An 18,999-nucleotide genomic window follows, 5' to 3' on the forward strand; every position below is an offset into this window, starting at 1 on the left:
AGTAGTTACTTGTAGGACTGGATTTGGCCCTAAGCGAAGTTATGTTCCCCCCTCCAAACATTGCCCCCTGAGCACTGCTCACACAGAGTATACTACCCCCTTAGTGGTCTCCATGTCAGCTGTAAGACCCATTGTGGAGTGGGTTTAGGATCTCCCACACATGACATCCAGACACTGATGGTGTCAGGAGATGCTGGGCTGAAAAGGAGGAACCATGAGCCGAGGTGAAGTAAGTATTACTTAAAATTAGCCATTACATATTGAGATAATCCACTAAGTAACTGCCAATTAACAAAATATATATATATATTGGTTTGTATATGGTCAACTTGGCGTTCCTAATTTCTGGAGCTGAAGGCCATTACATGGTGGGTAACAGAACCCCTGCTGACATGTCACAAGTTTGTAAAATAAAACGACAGGCACCCTTTACGGAGCAAAAAGGGGCTGGGGATCTGCGTCAAAAGTAGGGATTGCCCCTCCAAAAGAGGAACACTTGGGAGATGCAAAATTAATATTATCAGTACATAATAATAACTAGTTAAATGTAATAGAATTATACGGTACAGTGGTTTCACACATAGGCCTTTTCTGAAAATAAAAGCCATGGTTTTTGACAATTTTTTAAAAAATTTTTGCAAGAAAAATATCTCACTGTAAGGCCTGGTTCACATCTGTGTTCGGTATTCCATTCGGGGAGTACGCATGTGGAACCCCCAAATGGAATACCGAACGCATTGACAAGTGGTGAGCTTATGAAAGCACACGGACCCCATAGACTATAATGGGGTCTGTGTGTTTTCTGCGCGGTGTTCGCTCAAATCATACGGAGAAGAAAGTAGTTCGTGAAGTATTTTTCTGTCTGCATGTTCCGTGCGGAAAATACAGGGACCCCATTACAGTCTATGGGGTCCATGTGCTTTCATTGCTCACCGCTTGTCAATGCGTTCGGTATTCCGTTCAGGGGGGGGTCCCTAAGCGCACTCTCCCTGAACGGGACCGACCGCAGATGTGAACCAGGCCTGAAATATAACCCTTTTTTTTTTTTTTTTGTTCGGCTTTTCAGCTCCACGTGCAAAGAATGGCATTTTTTTTCAAATGTTTTTCCGCAGGCTGACAAAAAAGTGACATTCTCTGTGTGACACCTTATAACACTTCTCTATATTTTTGTGACTAACACCTAACCCCCTGAAGAGAGAGTAAAAATAGGTTAGAAACCCTAACACATAATCTGTCCAACAATATAAATTGCCGCCTGCATAGTTGTGATACTCGTGGTCTGAGTATACCGCGTTATGTACGGGCAGGCGGTAAACATGAGCAACACTGTCAAGCAAATCTGGAGTGAAGCAGATAGCTGCCTGCCTGATGGCGGTGACATACTTGTGTAGGTTTACTGTTACTCCACATAGAAATACCCTCCAGGGTCATGTTCTCAGGGGACACTACTACAGCTTGTTATTATTGGCAGCTGAGATCTTCACAAGGGCTTGGTTTCTTCTCCTTGACAGCGTTTTATAAGACCGGGGGACTTTCTTTGTGCAACTGAAGTCAAAGTGGTTATATAGGCTATATTCACATGCAGCAGTTTTATTGCAGAAATATCTCCTACTGAACCATTTATCTGAATAGAACTTGCAGTGTTTAAAGGGAGGCTGTCGGGTCCAAAATGCTTCCCAAACTATTAAGGCTACGTTCACATTAGCGTTGGTCTCTCCATCGTTCTGGTCTGCATGAGGACCTGAACAACGAAGAGCCCGTTCGTTAAAAAAAGCAGTTACCTGACGGGTGTCTATCAGGGTTCTGCTGGTATTATACTGAGACCAGCAGAGAGAAAAGTCCTTCGTGAAGTCCTTCCAATTTTAGGTGGAGGCCCCCCTCGCCCAGATGTGAACCTAGCCTTACTGAATTGTGGCACTAGTTGCAGGGTACTAGTGCTACTACTGCTGACACTATTGATACTACTGCTGGTACTATTGATACTACTGCTGGTACTATTGATACTACTATTGATACTACTGCTGGCACTATTGATACTACTGCTGGTGTTATTGATACTACTATTGATACTACTGCTGGCACTATTGATACTACTGCTGGTGTTATTGATACTACTATTGATACTACTGCTGGCACTATTGATACTACTGCTGGTACTATTGATACTACTGCTGGTACTATTGATACTACTGCTGGCACTATTGATACTACTATTGATACTACTGCTGGCACTATTGATACTACTGCTGGCACTATTGATACTACTGCTGGCACTATTGCTGGTACTATTGATACTGCTGGCACTATTGATACTACTGCTGGTACTATTGATACTGCTGGCTCTGTTACTACTGCTGGTACTATTGATACTACTGCTGGTACTATTGATACTGCTGCTGGTACTATTGATACTACTATTGATACTACTGCTGGTACTATTGATACTACTGCTGGTACTATTGATACTACTGATGGTACTATTGATACTACTGCTGGCACTATTGATACTACTGCTGGTACTATTGATACTGCTGGCTCTGTTACTAGTGCTGGTACTATTGATACTACTGCTGGTACTATTGATACTGCTGCTGGTACTATTGATACTACTATTGATACTACTGCTGGTACTATTGATACTGCTGGCTCTGATACTACTGCTGGTACTATTGATACTGCTGCTGGTACTATTGATACTACTGCTGGTACTATTGATACTACTGCTGGTACTATTGATACTGCTGCTGGCACTATTGATACTGCTGCTGGTACTATTGATACTACTGCTGGCACTATTGATACTACTGCTGGTACTATTGATACTACTATTGATACTACTGCTGGTACTATTGATACTGCTGCTGGTACTATTGATACTACTATTGATACTACTGCTGGTACTATTGATACTATTGATACTACTGCTGGTACTATTGATACTGCTGCTGGTACTATTGATACTACTGCTGGTACTATTGATACTACTGCTGGTACTATTGATACTACTGCTGGTACTATTGATACTGCTGGCTCTGTTACTACTGCTGGTACTATTGATACTGCTGGCTCTGTTACTATGGCTGGTACTATTGATAAGACAGCTGGTACTCTGCACTTTCTGCAGAAAAAGGAAACCATTGAAGTCAATGGGAGGCTTTTTTTTCAGTGCTGAAATTCCACACCAAATTCCTCTCCATTTTCCTCTGTGTGAATGGACCCTCAGGGGTGTGATTCTGAGCTCTGACATTGTCTGCCTCTGATTGGAGCTCTTAGTCATGCCCCCCAGTGGTTGTTCACATGTAGGATTCTAGGTATTTGGAATTTGATGCTGAATTTGTCCAGCAGGAATTTGAAGCAGATTTTTCTCTGCTTGACATGAAGTCCTTCCAATTTTAGGTGGAGGCCCCCCTCGCCCAGATGTGAACCTAGCCTTACTGAATTGAGGCACTAGTTGCAGGGTACTAGTGCTACTACTGCTGACACTATTGATACTACTGCTGGTACTACTGATACTACTGCTGGTACTATTGATACTACTATTGATACTACTGCTGGCACTATTGATACTACTGCTGGTGTTATTGATACTACTATGGAAACAGCATTAAGTCTGACTGACGCGTTTCGAGAATATAGTTCTCTTAGTCATAGTCTAAGACTATGACTAAGAGAACTATATTCTCGAAACGCGTCAGTCAGACTTAATGCTGTTTCCATCTTGCCTATACCATCCATGTCTGTGACCCAATTTTAATGTGGCTACGAACCATTTAATAAAGTAAGAAAAAGATTTTTTACGGATACGCTGGATCTTCAATTTTTTATTCCTGTGGACGTGTATGAATGCTTCTGACCGGAGGAGCGGAGAAGTCCGTGCGCATATTCCGTGTCTGGGACTACAGATAGATGGGTCAGTAATCCAATCTTATGAATTTTGGAATTTGATATCGATATATTATTCTAAGAACAAATATTGAGCGAGAGGCTGTGTATCTTCCTTTTTTTTCCCCTCTCCCTGCATGCAAACTAAGAAATATACATTTACTCAATCATTGGCCCATCTCTTAACCTACCCAGTAAAAGGCTGACGATAATACCCATTTATATTCTTGTTAATGTCTCATAATATGGAAAAGTGCTGAATTCTTTATTGCCTTTAAAGAGCCATGGGGCCCGGTGTGGCTCCTCTGAAGGGCAATTAGGCCTGGCGCGGCTCCTCTGAAGAGCCCTGGGGCCTGACGCGGCTCCTCTGAAGAGCCCTGGGGCCTGGCGCGGCTCCTCTGAAGAGCCCTGGGGCCTGGCGCGGCTCCTCTGAAGGGCCCTGGGGCCTGGCGCGGCTCCTCTGAAGGACCACGGGGCCTGGCGCGCCTCCTCTGAAGGACCACGGGGCCTGGCGCGGCTCCTCTGAAGGGCCACGGGGCCTGGCGCGGCTCCTCTGAAGGGCCATGGGGCCTGGCGCGGCTCCTCTGAAGGGCCCTGGCGCGGCTCCTCTGAAGGGCCCTGGCGCGGCTCCTCTGAAGGGCCCTGGCGCGGCTCCTCTGAAGGGCCCTGGCGCGGCTCCTCTGAAGGGCCCTGGGGCCTGGCGCGGCTCCTCTGAAGGGCCCTGGGGCCTGGCGCGGCTCCTCTGAAGGGCCCTGGGGCCTGGCGCGGCTCCTCTAAAAGGCCCTGGGGCCTGGCGCGGCTCCTCTGAAGGGCCACGGGGCCTGGCGCGGCTCCTCTGAAGAGCCACGGGGCCTAGCATGGCTCCAGCAAGTGAAATACATTGACCTCGGCCTTGAGATGAGATCAGAGCTGACTCCTGATGATATATTATGGCCTGTGTGATGTCAGTAAAGCAAAGATGGGATCACCCCAAGACCTTTACTGATCAATACACTATAACCTGCAGTCTTTATGTAACAATGTAGGATCCACACTTGCCTATTCTAAGAGACTTAAACATGTATTCCTGTGTTTCAGGTTTCGTGTGGACACTTCACAATGGCAACCTTCCTGGAGTTTATTCAGCAAAATGAAGACCGGGATGGAGTCCGTTTTAGCTGGAACGTATGGCCATCAAGTCGCCTGGAGGCCACCCGAATGGTGGTACCAGTAGCCTCTCTCTTTACACCACTCAAGGAGAGGCCGGACCTGCCCCCAATTCAGTATGAGCCTGTCCTGTGCAGCAGAACCACTTGCCGAGCTGTTCTTAATCCCCTTTGGTAAGTTTTCCTGATGTTTAGGTTCTTTTTGGTGGGTTAGTACAGAATAAAATGATAATTTTACTTCTATACAGTGACTTGTTTATTGAACAAAATTGGGTGTCGTAGGCATGATATCAGAAGTTGTATATACGAGATTTCAGGAGATGGGTCTGTGCCTGTCGAGCCAGGGAGTTATTCTTATTACAATATATGGGGACAGAAGGGAATTTTGCTCCTAATATGGAGTCTTGTGTCTGAGATGGCAACATCTTGGCAGAACACAAAAAGAAATTAAGTGAATGAAGAAAATATAAATCTAATACCGTTAATATTTGGTGTGACCTTTGCCTTCCATCAGTTCTTCTCGGTACTTATACACAGTTTTTGAAAGAACTCGGCACGGAGGTTGCTCCCGCCATCTTGGAGAACTAATAATAATAATAATAAATTTTATTTATATAGCACCAACATATTCCGCAGGGCTGTACAATTTGTAGGGTTCAAATACAGACAGAAAGATACATTACAAAGAACTTCATTTCACACATTGAGAGTGAGGGCCCTGCTCGCAAGAGCTTACCATCTATGAGGTAGAGGGGGTGACACAAGAGGTAGCAGGGGCGGTATTACTTATACAGAGGTCAGACACTTTTGTAATAGAGGTGACTGTCATTACACAAACATAAGACTTTATGAGCCGTCACCAGTCGTGTCCTGTAACATGTGGATGGAGCTTGGACCTATAAAGTTATCCTGACATGAAATCATATCATGTGGGGTAATGTGGGAGCGGGGACAGAGGAGGGTTAAGGGTTTACGTTAGACATTGTGATAGGCCTGTCTGAAGAGATGCGTCTTTAGTTCGTTTGAAGCTGTAGAAATTGGGAGTTAATCTGATTGTCCGGGGTAGAGCATTCCAGAGAAGTGGTGCAGCTCAGGAGAAGTCTTGTATACGAGCGTGCGAGGTTCTGATAATAGAGGATGTAAGTGTTAGGTCATTGAGTGAGCGGAGAGCACAGGTTGGGCGGTAGACAGAACTAAGTACAGATCTTCTGTGGATATAGGCTTGCTCCAATATTTCTTTGCTTCATGTAGCCCAGACAGACTGGATGATCGTGAGATACAATTCTCCTACTTCCAAGCAAAAAAAATATATGAATAATTATATCAATTTCCAAAAAACACATAACCTACATGGATATAGTGACGGATATACACTCACCGGCCACTTTATTAGGTACACCTGTCCAACTGCTCGTTAACACTTAATTTCTAATCAGCCAATCACATGGCGGCAACTCAGTGCATTTAGGCATGTAGACATGGTCAAGACAATCTCCTGCAGTTCAAACCGAGCATCAGTATGGGGAAGAAAGGTGATTTGAGTGCCTTTGAACGTGGCATGGTTGTTGGTGCCAGAAGGGCTGGTCTGAGTATTTCAGAAACTGCTGATCTACTGGGTTTTTCACGCACAACCATCTCTAGGGTTTACAGAGAATGGTCCGAAAAAGAAAAAACATCCAGTGAGCGGCAGTTCTGTGGGCGGAAATGCGTTGTTGATGCCAGAGGTCAGAGGAGAATGGCCAGACTGGTTCGAGCTGATAGAAAGGCAACAGTGACTCAAATAGCCACCCGTTACAACCAAGGTAGTCAGAAGAGCATCTCTGAACGCCGCACAGTACATCGAACTTTGAGGCAGATGGGCTACAGCAGCAGAAGACCACACCGGGTGCCACTCCTTTCAGCTAAGAACAGGAAACTGAGGCTACAATTTGCACAAGCTCATCGAAATTGGACAATTGAAGATTGGAAAAACGTTGCCTGGTCTGATGAGTCTCGATTTCTGCTGCGACATTCGGATGGTAGGGTCAGAATTTGGCGTCAACAACATGAAAGCATGGATCCATCCTGCCTTGTATCAACGGTTCAGGCTGGTGGTGGTGGTGTCATGGTGTGGGGAATATTTTCTTGGCACTCTTTGGGCCCCTTGGTACCAATTGAGCATCGTTGCAACGCCAAAGCCTACCTGAGTATTGTTGCTGACCATGTCTATCCCTTTATGACCACAATGTACCCAACATCTGATGGCTACTTTCAGCAGGATAATGCAATGCCATGTCATAAAGCTGGAATCATCTCAGACTGGTTTCTTGAACATGACAATGAGTTCACTGTACTCCAATGGCCTCCACAGTCACCAGATCTCAATCCAATAGAGCATCTTTGGGATGTGGTGGAACGGGAGATTCGCATCATGGATGTGCAGCCGACAAATCTGCGGCAACTGTGTGATGCCATCATGTCAATATGGACCAAAATCTCTGAGGAATGCTTCCAGCACCTTGTTGAATCTATGCCACGAAGAATTGAGGCAGTTCTGAAGGCAAAAGGGGGTCCAACCCGTTACTAGCATGGTGTACCTAATAAAGTGGCCGGTGAGTGTATATGTGTATTAGACACATGAAATATAGAAAATCAATTTTATTGCATAATTTTGACACCAAAAAATAAAGGTATGCATGACTATATGAGCATGCACAGATATTAACGGTAAATAGGCTATAAATCCATCCTAGCACTGCGTATTAATTGAATTATTATTATAATATGCGCAGTTGAGCTAACAATAGGGGAACTATTAAAATATTTAGACCATAAAAAGCGATCACTGGGCTGCATTATTTACCAATGTAACATCAATAGCCAAAAAAGTAAATATACCCAAAACAGCAAAAGTGCGTTGTTATATATACGTCTAATTCTGAAAGCTTACTTTACAACGTTTTGTTTTTTTTTCTCTTCACCTGCCTAAAACTTGTGCACCGTATATTGGGGGAATAGGTGCAGGGTGAAAAAAATGACCTAGAAAAAAAAATTAGTTCTGCTGCATTCTTCCTCTCATACCTACATGTTAGTTTCCTCCGCTCCTGCTATATAACATGCAGTCTGCGGATTATACTGCGTGTACAATGTGGCGGCTTCCTTTGAAGTCCTCTTACTAGTGGTAAGACTGTGCTGACATACCTGGAATAATCCCGTACGCTAAGGCTTGTCTAGTCTTGCGTTCTTGGTGATACAGATTTCTGAGATGCTGGCCTCTCTGAGAAGTCACAATCTCTACGTGACTGAATAATCGACCAAACACTATAATATTGTTCCTTAGGTCCTGAGAACACATTTATTATATTACTAGCCTCTGCCCACGACTTTGTCTGCGTGTTGTTGGCGTCGATGAGCCACCTGTATTTAGAAAATTGCCGTCGTCGATGGTTTGCCTGCTCCATCGGCAGCGGCAGATCTTAAGCTGTCCTGTTGCTGAACTTGTTCCTCATACCGTGCCTGTGATTGTTCCGGCATCTCAGCAGCTCGCTGGGACACCATATTAATGAACGTGTTCTTGGCGTTGATGATCCGCAGGCTCCAGCGTTTTGGCAACTCTCATGCTGGCCTGCCGCTGAACTTGTTTCTTGCACTGTGCCTGGGATTGTTCTGGCATCTCAGCACCTCACTGGAACATCATATAATGAGCGTGTTTTTGGTGTCTAAAAAAAAAGCAAACAAAAACCACAGAATTACACAGATAAGTAGAAGCGTTCCAAAAGTATTACTGCATAAAATGACACGTCAGATTGGAAAAACGTGGCTTTGTCTTAAAGGTAAAAATTGCCTGTGTCCTTAAGAATATACATGGGTAATAATAGATATACATAGTGTACAGAATATTTGATGCTCGGGTCTGTTTGCCTTTTAACTTGTACTATATTTTCCCATATTGATCACGTCTTGTAACTTCTGCTGTTTTGCAGCCAAGTGGATTATCGGGCCAAGCTGTGGGCATGCAATTTCTGTTACCAGCGAAATCAGGTGAGACTAGTTAGTAAGCCAAGATTCACACAACCCAGTTTTGGCCATGTGTTCGCCGGGTTTACCGGCCTGCACATCATGCAGGTAGATGGATTCCTAGCAGTATGGTTATCTGTAATACTAGTAGACCCTTCCTCCCACTAACATACTGTTTCACATTGATTGCAGTATGGGATAGTATGTCACTGGGAGGCAGAGACTCCTAACTTCGTCCCCCAAGATATTACTAAGGCAAGGAAATCCAGCACTCACACAGGCTCAGTTTCAAGGGCAAAGCTTGATGGTGTGAATCTTGGCCAAGGCTGCTGTGCACAGTTTCTCTTCTGAAGGCCATATCCCAGATTGGACTACGACGGCTACAATAAAGATAAAAGAAATACTTTCGGGAAAACCGATACATTGTGTTATGTGTAGTTCGGCTTCGGATCAGCTGGGGCATGGCACAGGGATTCAAGGAGTCCCGAGTCATGTACCACCCCCAAAGTCCCTGAACTAGGCAGAACTCAGTGTATCACTTTGCCTACAGTGTGCCATCTCACATGCTGTGTTCCCCATTGGTAGACAGTAGTGGTTGTGTATACACACTACCACTCCATGTGAAGTTTATGGGATTGGCAAAGATACAGTAGCTAAGAGCTGTACTTGGCTTTCTCCATCTTGAACGGAACAACTGCGACCATATGTAAGTGTCACTTCATTCATGTGAGGGATGCAGAACATTCTTGTGATCAGTAGGAGTTTCCCAGTGATCAGACACTTATCACTGTGTATATATGTCTTATAGGTAGGTGAAAGGTTGTGATTGTGTAACAATCCCTCTAATAGAACAGAGTTTAAGCTGATGTGCTGTCACTCCATTCAAAGTCCATAGAGCTGACAGACTGCCAAGTACTGTGTATATTTCTACTAGAAAAAACTCTAAAGTTACTTAAAATAGAACATTGACCGCAACAGTGCCCCCATAACGTAGTCACAGTCCCCCCTATAACCGTACCAACCACAGTGCCTGTCTGTAGTTCCACTGGCCACAATGTTCCCTCCAGTATTACTGTACTCTGCTTTGTACACCAGAAGTGCAGGACCATGTAGTGCATGTAAGTGCAATCGTACAGTATAACCAGCTATGCAAGCAGAAAATGCACTTTATACAGTGGCGTAATGAGAAATGGGGCCCCGTGGCGAACTTTTGACCGATACCGACGACCCCCGACCACCCCATTCCTGCACACACTATTACGCCCCATAGTGGCCCACTGCACACAGTATTATCCCCATAGTGACCCCTGCACACAGTATTATGTCCCATAGTGACCCCTGCACACAGTATTATGCCCCATAGTGACCCCTGCACACAGTATTATTGCCCCATTGTGGACACCCATGAACAATTATTATACTCTGGGGTCTTTTCAAACCCCAGAGTATAATAATCGGAGCCCGAGGGGGATACAAACATAAAAAACACTGTTACTTGCCTATCCCTGACTCCGCTGAAGGCCTCAGTGGTGTCGGCCATGTTCAATGACGTCCGGGATGTCACATGACCCTGGGACGCAGGCCCCGGTCATGTGATGTCAGGGACGTCACTGAAGTAGGCCCGAAGCCTGTCTGGAACCCAGAGAGGTAAGTAACACTGTTTTTTATGTTCTCTTACCTCTCCCGGGTCTCCGATCATTATACTCGGGTGTCTGAAAAGTATAATAATAGTGTTTGTGGGGCCCGCAGCGTCATTTACCGATCCCAGCCCCTGCCAGGATCTGTAAGTAAATAGGGCCCGTTACCAGCTGGAGTTAATGGCCTATTAAGAAAAAAAAAAAACGCAGCGATAGTGGCTGTCACCGGGCCCCCTAATGTCCCGGGCCCTGTGGCAGCCGCTACCCCGGTAGTTACACCCCTGACTTAATAGTTACAAAGTAAATCTAGTGAACATGTCAGAAAATTCACCTACGCACAGTATAATTTTTTTTATTTATTCCAGGACAAGTTTCTATAATCTACATTCTTATCGTTCCCAGTTTCCACCAACCTATGCTGGCATTTCTGAAATGAACCAACCGGCAGAACTTCTTCCACAGTTCTCAAGCATTGAATATGTGGTCCAGGTAAGATGGTTCGGAGGTATTACTTGTCGTATTCAGTATTAATATTGGGCAGGTTGAATTTTTCTCTTGTTCTTAGCGGAGAGCATTTCCAGCGCAGCTTACGGCCTTCTTCCCATTCATAATTCATACACTTGGTTCATCCTAGAGGAATTCTATCAGACAAACAAGTGTCTGACCAAAGCTGTTGAAAAGTGTACAACCACTTTGTATCCCCCGGGAGATGGGATATAGGATATGTATTCAGATAAGGGACTGTACCTATACATCCAATGCAGTTTGTATGACGTGATATGTCAGGACTTCTGACTTATACCTCTGACTGAGGGCTGCAGTGTGCTCCACTGTATACATCCTCTATATACATATAGCTATATACAGATGCCACTGTCTGATATTTCACAAGGACATATACTGCTCTGGTGGGGTATTAGGCAATGTTCCCATCCTCCTGATACTGCTGCTTCTGCCTCATGCTGCAGCATCGGGTCCTCCCTGGTGGCTAGTTGCCGAGGTGGCGCTTGCACCCAGAAGCTGTGGGGAGCTCCAGTGAAGCACCCTCCTATCTATGGACAGTTATCGTATATAGATATGATTGGGAAGGAATAAGCACTGCGATTTCTCATGTGAATCCTGATGCTCTGTCCAGAGACTCCATCTGCTTTGGAGATGCACCGTGGAGATAGTGGCAGCAGATTTGCAAGAGTGTGCCCCTTACCTACAGGTCTTTGGACCTCTGCACTCAGGTGTAGAGGACTTCTACTGTATTTTTTGGGTATCAACGAGCAGCATGTCAGACCAGTTCTCTGTGCTTCATGACCTTCTTCCATTCTCCCACAACAGGAGGTATCCGAGGATATATACTGTGGCGCCTGTCATCCATATCCTGCTATGGCATCCATTAATATGTGTACTGGATACCAAGGAATGGAAAATAATAGATTATGACACTATCCTATTTTTTAACTATACTGGCTAGATGTTGGCCAGTAGGACTCCCTTTTCATATCAGTCAGGCTATATCTAAGTCCATGGACACGTTTAGTGTGTGTATTGGGTGTTGTGCCATTACAGGCTAAATGCATGCTAAAAGTGTGTGGTGTGAACAGCCGCTTATCCTGATAATGCTCACAAAGTACTGACGGCCTCATTTTTGTTTCTTCCACAGCGGGGTCCTCAGATGCCGCTGATCTTTCTTTATGTAGTGGACACATGCATGGAGGATGAAGACCTACAGGCTCTGAAGGAGTCAATGCAAATGTCACTAAGCCTGCTGCCCCCTACAGCCCTGGTGGGGCTCATCACCTTTGGCCGAATGGTGCATGTCCATGAACTGGGGTGTGAAGGCATTTCCAAGAGCTATGTCTTCCGTGGAACAAAAGATCTTACCGCTAAGCAGTTACAGGTAAGTTCCTGTTCCTTTCCTGTTTCTTTTTCCTTATTTAGGCATGATAAGCTTTTAATTAAAAAACAAAACAAAACACATTTCCTTCTTTTACCATACATTACCTGTCCTCACTGCCAACTTGTATTCATTGACCACTTTACTAGGAAGGATGGGAGACCTTGTCTGGAAATATATACAGGTTTCACCTAAGGAAACATATGGCATTACATCTAGATGTATCATTAATGTCTAAGATGTGAAGACCCCTTTAATAATGCATACTGAGAACTAGGAGTCCTAGGTGTTTTGTATATCTGAAAATTATGTATATATACTAATATACGGCTTTATTTTAGGAAATGTTATCCCTTACAAAAGCTCCTGCAGCACAGCAAGGACGTGGACCTCAAGTCCAACAACCTCCTCCCTCTAATAGGTACGTACACTCATTTGGTAGAGGGGTTTTTCAGGATTATATTTATGGCTTATCCTTAGGATAGGCCGTAAATATCTGACAGCCAGCGCTTCCATGGATCTGCTGTTCTGTGCTGTTTCCACTCCTGGCGCTATATATTGCACAGAGACAGAAGCAGATGGCTGTACCCTATATAGTGGCCCAGTACAGTTACTGCAGCTCTGTTCCAGAGGGGGATTTGTTTAGTGTTATATAAAGTTTCACTTTTTTTTTTTTTTAAATATATTTATTTGACTGTTTATGTTGCAAACGCATCGGGATCACTTGTGAGTCCCTGTTTTCGTAATCGCTGGGGGTCCCAGTGATTGGACCAACATCAATCAGATACTTATCCCCTGCCCTGTGTATACAGGATAAGTGTTGGGAAAAAAAGTCCTACATTTAATATAAAATCTTTTTATCTAATGGCAAGTTCTTATGAATGATTGACAACATTCTGGACTCTGGGGTATTCTGGATCCCATTACTTTCATAGGGAATCTTCACTATAGTTCAGATCAGACCACGCAGATTTTTCAATTTTACAGATTTTAAGTACCAGCCGACAACAGAATTGAAATGTTTGGAATTGAAATGAATCTGCAGAAACTGCATCGTGTAGCCACATGAATAGGACCGGTCAGCTTCTGGCAGTGCAAATAGCAAATCTTGAGAAGTCTGTGGCGTAACCTGGGGACTCTACCATGAATTTTGTTTCAGATAAACATTGCCTTTGGTGTTTAAATAAACCTATAATGTCTGAGTTTAGCAGAACTTCTATTGTTTTCGAAACTTTTCATGAACTGAAATAAATATATGGGTTATATTTGTTTTATAGGTTTTTGCAACCTGTGCAGAAAATTGACATGAACCTTACAGACCTTTTAGGAGAGCTTCAGCGAGATCCATGGCCTGTGACCCAAGGAAAGAGACCTCTGAGATCATCAGGCGTTGCCCTTTCCATTGCAGTTGGGCTTCTTGAGGTCAGTATTGATGGCATTTTATACAATCCTTATTAATGAATAGCTGCAGCCCAGAAATACATGGCTATGTTAACATGACCGCGTTTTGTTTTTTTTCTCAGCCATGTTTTTTTCATGGTCAGGTCAGCACCAGTGTGTCATCTGTTATTTTTGTGGGCTCGCTGAGACTTATTCAGTATGCCAGTCTTTGTGCCAGAAGGTACAGCCGTTCTACCGGGCCATGCTGTCAGTTTGTGTAGCCGGCGTAAATTTCACTGATCATTTGAGCCATTAAACTGCCATAAATGATCTTAGGTGTTCCATATCAATGCCAGGTTGTTGCACAATTCCAAGATTTGTACCTTTTTTATAACAGATATCTGCCGTAAAATGAATAATATTCCCCACTGGCTTTCAATGGTAGAGCGGGATCTGTGAAATGGAGCCGCGCTTCCGATTGATCAAAAAGTAGAGCATGCTGTATTTTTTCACAGATCACCGATAGTATTTGGCCTTGAATATCAATAGTGTGAATAGAGCTTAAATTTACGGTGTATATAAATTGTCAACTGGGTGTTATCATTCGAGTCATCCAGTGACATTAGGATAAGTTACCAATTGAAGAGCCATGGAGATCGAACACGTGGGAACCCTGCGGATTAGCTGCCTGAAGCATGAGAGCCGCTTCCACATCTCAGTCCTTGTGATTTCATGTTCATTGGTCACATGGCCTAATTGTAGTTGAGTTCCATTCAAGTTAATGGGGCTGAGCTGCAATACCAGGCACAGCTGCTGCACACACGCATACAACATTGCACTGCAACAGTTTTAGAGAGCTGATCAGCCGGTGGCCACGGTGTCCATCCTGATCTTTAATTGATGCCCTATTCTAAGGATATGTAATCTGGAAAACATGTTTAACATGTCTGATTCTTTTATCTCATTACATCATCTGTCCTGGAAGAATCAGGACACCCCTATACACATACAGTAGACAGCTGACCCTGCCAAAACCAGCAAGTCGGTCAAGGATGTGTGAATAGGCTGCATCTTCTTAACCAGCATTGTCTCTTCATACAGTGTACGTTTCCTAACACCGGGGCTAGAATTATGATGTTCATTGGAGGGCCGTCCACTCAAGGACCTGGAATGGTAGTTGGTGATGAGCTTAAGATTCCCATTCGGTCTTGGCATGATATTGAAAAAGATAATGCAAAGTATGTAAAGAAAGCTACCAAGGTAAGGGTTTAAGTATTCTTTCAGACGTGTTACAAAATGCTTGCATGTGGATGGTACCTGGATGGATGTAGAGATGGTTACGTGATGCTTTATGCCACCCAAAGTAATTGTTAGGTGGACTCCGAGGTACTTGGAGAGACTTGATGAATGTGAGCAATCACAGTGTAACCAGTTCTACCCCCTGCGGCAGTGGTTACATTGTGGGATTTGGTTTTAAAGGATGTGGGAGCAAGGTTGTGCTGCCTAATACTTAATAGCACTGCATAGACTTTTACACCATAAAAATCTGTCTTATTTTAGTCTATATGAGTTATTACTGATCAGGAGAAATCAGAGAGCAAACAACAGATCCAATGACTCACAAATTACGTCATCTCTGATTCCAGTCCTGTCTTCTCCGCCTGGTTTACACCAGCATGTAGACTTGTGCCTGTTAGGATGTTTTTGCAGAGTTTGCTACCGAGACTCCTTGGTTTTAAGCCACAACTTACCTCTACAACCACCACAATGTCCTTTTTGTCAGCTACAATTCCCCTGTGACAACCACCGTGCCGCCTTGACTATGACTTCCTGGCACAAAGCCCGGGGCACCTTTCAGTTGATGTAGGGCAGGAAGAAAAGTGTTATGTAAACACCTTAAAATTGTTCATTTGAAATATGCACCTTTTTTCGGCCAGGCCATGTACTACTACCAAGATCAAAATAAAAATTTACGGTCATCATAGAACAAAAAAGGGAAAAATTCCAAAATTGCCTGCGTCCTTAATGGATTAGGAAATAAAATCTGGGCTAGCATTATGCTCTGTCCACAAGACCAATGGGGGGTTTGTGTGGTCTTGTGCCACTCCATTAATTTCAGTGTAGAGAGTGCAGAGAAGAAGGGACAAAACATCCCTGCCCGTCTGAGCTGTCACACCCCTGCTAAAAGTCAAACAATTACTATTAAGTTGCCACTAGATGGCAGCATTCTGTAATATTTAGTATATTATTTGTATCTAGAGTGTTTACTGTGTGAACAGTTTATTGTTATGTGTGTGGTTTTTGTTAAACCATTATTTGTAGGGGTAATTCTAGTTTGCATAGAGGTATCCTAATGATGTATGTCCATATTTGTTGTGCTACATTAACTTTTACTATATACACACACTAATATATAAACTTTTGCAGCATTTTGAGGGTCTTGCAAACCGGGCAGCTGCTTCTGGCCATGTGATAGACATCTATGCTTGTGCGCTGGATCAGACTGGACTCTTGGAAATGAAATGTTGTCCGAATTATACCGGGTAAGCAATATGTGCAATAGGTTACATGGAATAGATTGTTTTAGTATTGCTGCTAAATCCAATGTAATGAAGCACTGCTCTGACTTGGAGCAAGCAAACAAAATGTCTAATTCTTTTTCTACCATTACAAGCCATTAATAGTAAATCAGATTGAAAGGCATATGCCAAGTTTTTAAATGATTCCCTCTACACAGGACGGGGTTCCCTAGTACAACCATGTTATTGACGTTGCTATCATGCAGGTGCACTGCCGCTCCATTAAACTCTGTGCCATAGCAATGAATGGAGCAGCCATGCACCTGCCGCTCTATTCAGATGGGTACAAGTGACCCCTGTTCTCATGCTCAGACCCCATCTATTTACAACATATCCGCTATCCTATTGTAAACTGGGCACAACCTCTAGAATGACTGACCGCTTGTATCGTGTCTATATTTTTGGCTGTGTCTCTGAAGTCCTCAAGAATCTTTAGCGAAGAACTATATTGTTCCGTATGGATATTTGTGAATTCACTGTGGCAGAGAATAAAACAAAGACATGACCTCAGCCGAGTATGCACATGTATGGGGGTTTAGGAATAGCTGCCGGCTGAATGAGTATTTGCCTGGCAGCTGTCTAAGATGTTTGACCACCTTAAGAATGGCACTTTTTAGCAGAGGCTCACAACCTGTCCTGATCTGTGAGGGTTTCCAACTGTGACTTAATGGTATATACCGTAGTCAGTACTGTATATACCATAAATGTATAATGACGGGCATTTCTACCTGTAGGCATAAGAGGGTCCCCTACTTACACTGCACAGAGGAGACAAGGTGGCTGCACATGCCTGCTACAGTCTTCCATTTTGATGTTTCAGCAACCAAATTTCTTAGAAATTTATGGTTTATCCTGTGGATATGCTATAAATGTTTCAGTATGTGACACCATTCGATATAAACTATGGATAAGATTGATGTACCATGTTGTGCCCACTGCTACGCCTTAGGAGCCTCTGAATGACACACGACCATGAAAAACACCAAAGTCCGGGTCTGCAGTCATATTAACACAGTAACTATTTTACCTAAACTATTACAAAGAATATTTATCCTCTACCCATATGATAGACGATAAGTATCTGATCAGTGGGGGTCTGACCACCAATCTTAAAAACGGGGACAATTTACCACCACTATGCATTCAGCTAGCCTCAAGCCTGTTTCACCGCTCCTGTGGTTTAAGACATGGTAATAGTCCTTGGTAAAGTCCATAGGAGCTGGGTTTATACTGTCAAATCAGTGTAAGTATTGGACATTAATTCACCTAAACATAAGGGGATACTGAAACTTACCTTTTTTTTTTCCAGTGGATACATGGTAATGGGAGACTCTTTTAACACGTCTCTTTTCAAGCAAACTTTCCAGAGGGTTTTCACTAAGGAGACACAGGGCAACTTCAAGATGGCATTCGGTGGTACTTTGGAAATTAAGGTAAATATTAATTAGGTTAAAACCTGTTGTTTGCTAAGGGGATTGATTATGTGAGCGCCTGATCACTTGTACAATACACAGCAATTCTTTTGCATTGCAGTTTATTGTGCCAGCACCCGCTGTTAATGGAATGGGCTCCTTTTCTGAGTCCACTTCATGTACTAGCTTCACTTTGGCATACATGTATGTCAAATATCAGGGAGGAGGTAATGGTGCTGGTTGTTACACTATATTAGCACTTACGTGTAAGGTCTTGATTACGATAGAGATTCTAATAGTTATATTACTGCTCCTATTCCTACTATTATGCAGTATAATACTTGTGGGCACAGTATTACAAATAGCGATAGTACTAAACAGAGGAAAACACTCAAAATCACTTCCCACTCCTCATTCCTATTGACCTGAGCACCCCCACACTAGATCCTAACATATCAAGCACTAAACACAAGGCCGTGGTGATGGACATGATCAGGACCTAGTGTGGCAGCTCCTATACGTGAAAAACAAGTGGTAAGCAAATGATGGGGTCTGACTTTGGCCTAGTCTTTGGGCCTTGTCTCAATTAATTTTGGGGATTGGTCCAAGGTCTAATTTATTTTTTTGTAAAACCTTTTTTCTAAATTTAATTTTGCCATCTAGTCAGGGATTTAAAGAGGACCTTTCATGCCATCGGACCTCAGCGGTGACCTATACACCTAGAAAGCTGACCGTGCACTGAATTCAGCACACTGTGTTCCCCAGTGCCAGAGATATTGGTGCCTCTGGTTTTGGCACTAGTGTCAGAGGGGCAGGCCTTACAGATAAGCGTCATTAATGGGCTGTAAGGAACATTCTCCTTAAAAGTACAAGGCTAGGGTTAACTCTGGGGTCTCATCATAATAAATTCATCTGGGTTTGAATTTAAGGGTGTGGATCTGAATTTATTTTGGGGACTATGTTTCGTTTGGGTTCTATCATTTGATAGTCTTTGTGGGTACTGCAATACTCCCATTCCTTATATTATAATAGTGGTTTGGCTTTGAATCTGCTCAAGGTCTTCTATATCTAGGTGCATCT

At 43.6% G+C, this 18,999-nt stretch overlaps 1 protein-coding gene across 2 annotated transcripts in view; it reads left to right on the forward strand.

The window, feature by feature from the left end:
• The window catches only part of SEC23A (SEC23 homolog A, COPII component), a 61,385-nt gene that overhangs the window by 1,801 nt on the left and 40,585 nt on the right, over positions 1–18,999 (forward strand). Inside the window, exons 1-10 of one of the 2 annotated variants that reach the window (XM_075283054.1) lie at positions 3,856–3,910; positions 4,960–5,201; positions 8,990–9,047; positions 11,063–11,149; positions 12,315–12,551; positions 12,890–12,969; positions 13,826–13,970; positions 15,030–15,188; positions 16,356–16,471; positions 17,817–17,940. In XM_075283054.1, the coding sequence (XP_075139155.1) occupies positions 4,981–5,201; positions 8,990–9,047; positions 11,063–11,149; positions 12,315–12,551; positions 12,890–12,969; positions 13,826–13,970; positions 15,030–15,188; positions 16,356–16,471; positions 17,817–17,940 (1,227 nt within the window). In that variant the 5' untranslated portion in view covers positions 3,856–3,910; positions 4,960–4,980. Of the gene's footprint in view, positions 1–3,855; positions 3,911–4,959; positions 5,202–8,989; positions 9,048–11,062; positions 11,150–12,314; positions 12,552–12,889; positions 12,970–13,825; positions 13,971–15,029; positions 15,189–16,355; positions 16,472–17,816; positions 17,941–18,999 lie in introns of those variants that run through there. The other variant, XM_075283052.1, reaches the window with a different exon arrangement.

The sequence above is a fragment of the Leptodactylus fuscus genome, chromosome 7 (genome assembly GCF_031893055.1).
Source record: "Leptodactylus fuscus isolate aLepFus1 chromosome 7, aLepFus1.hap2, whole genome shotgun sequence".
Lineage (NCBI taxonomy): Eukaryota > Metazoa > Chordata > Amphibia > Anura > Leptodactylidae > Leptodactylus > Leptodactylus fuscus.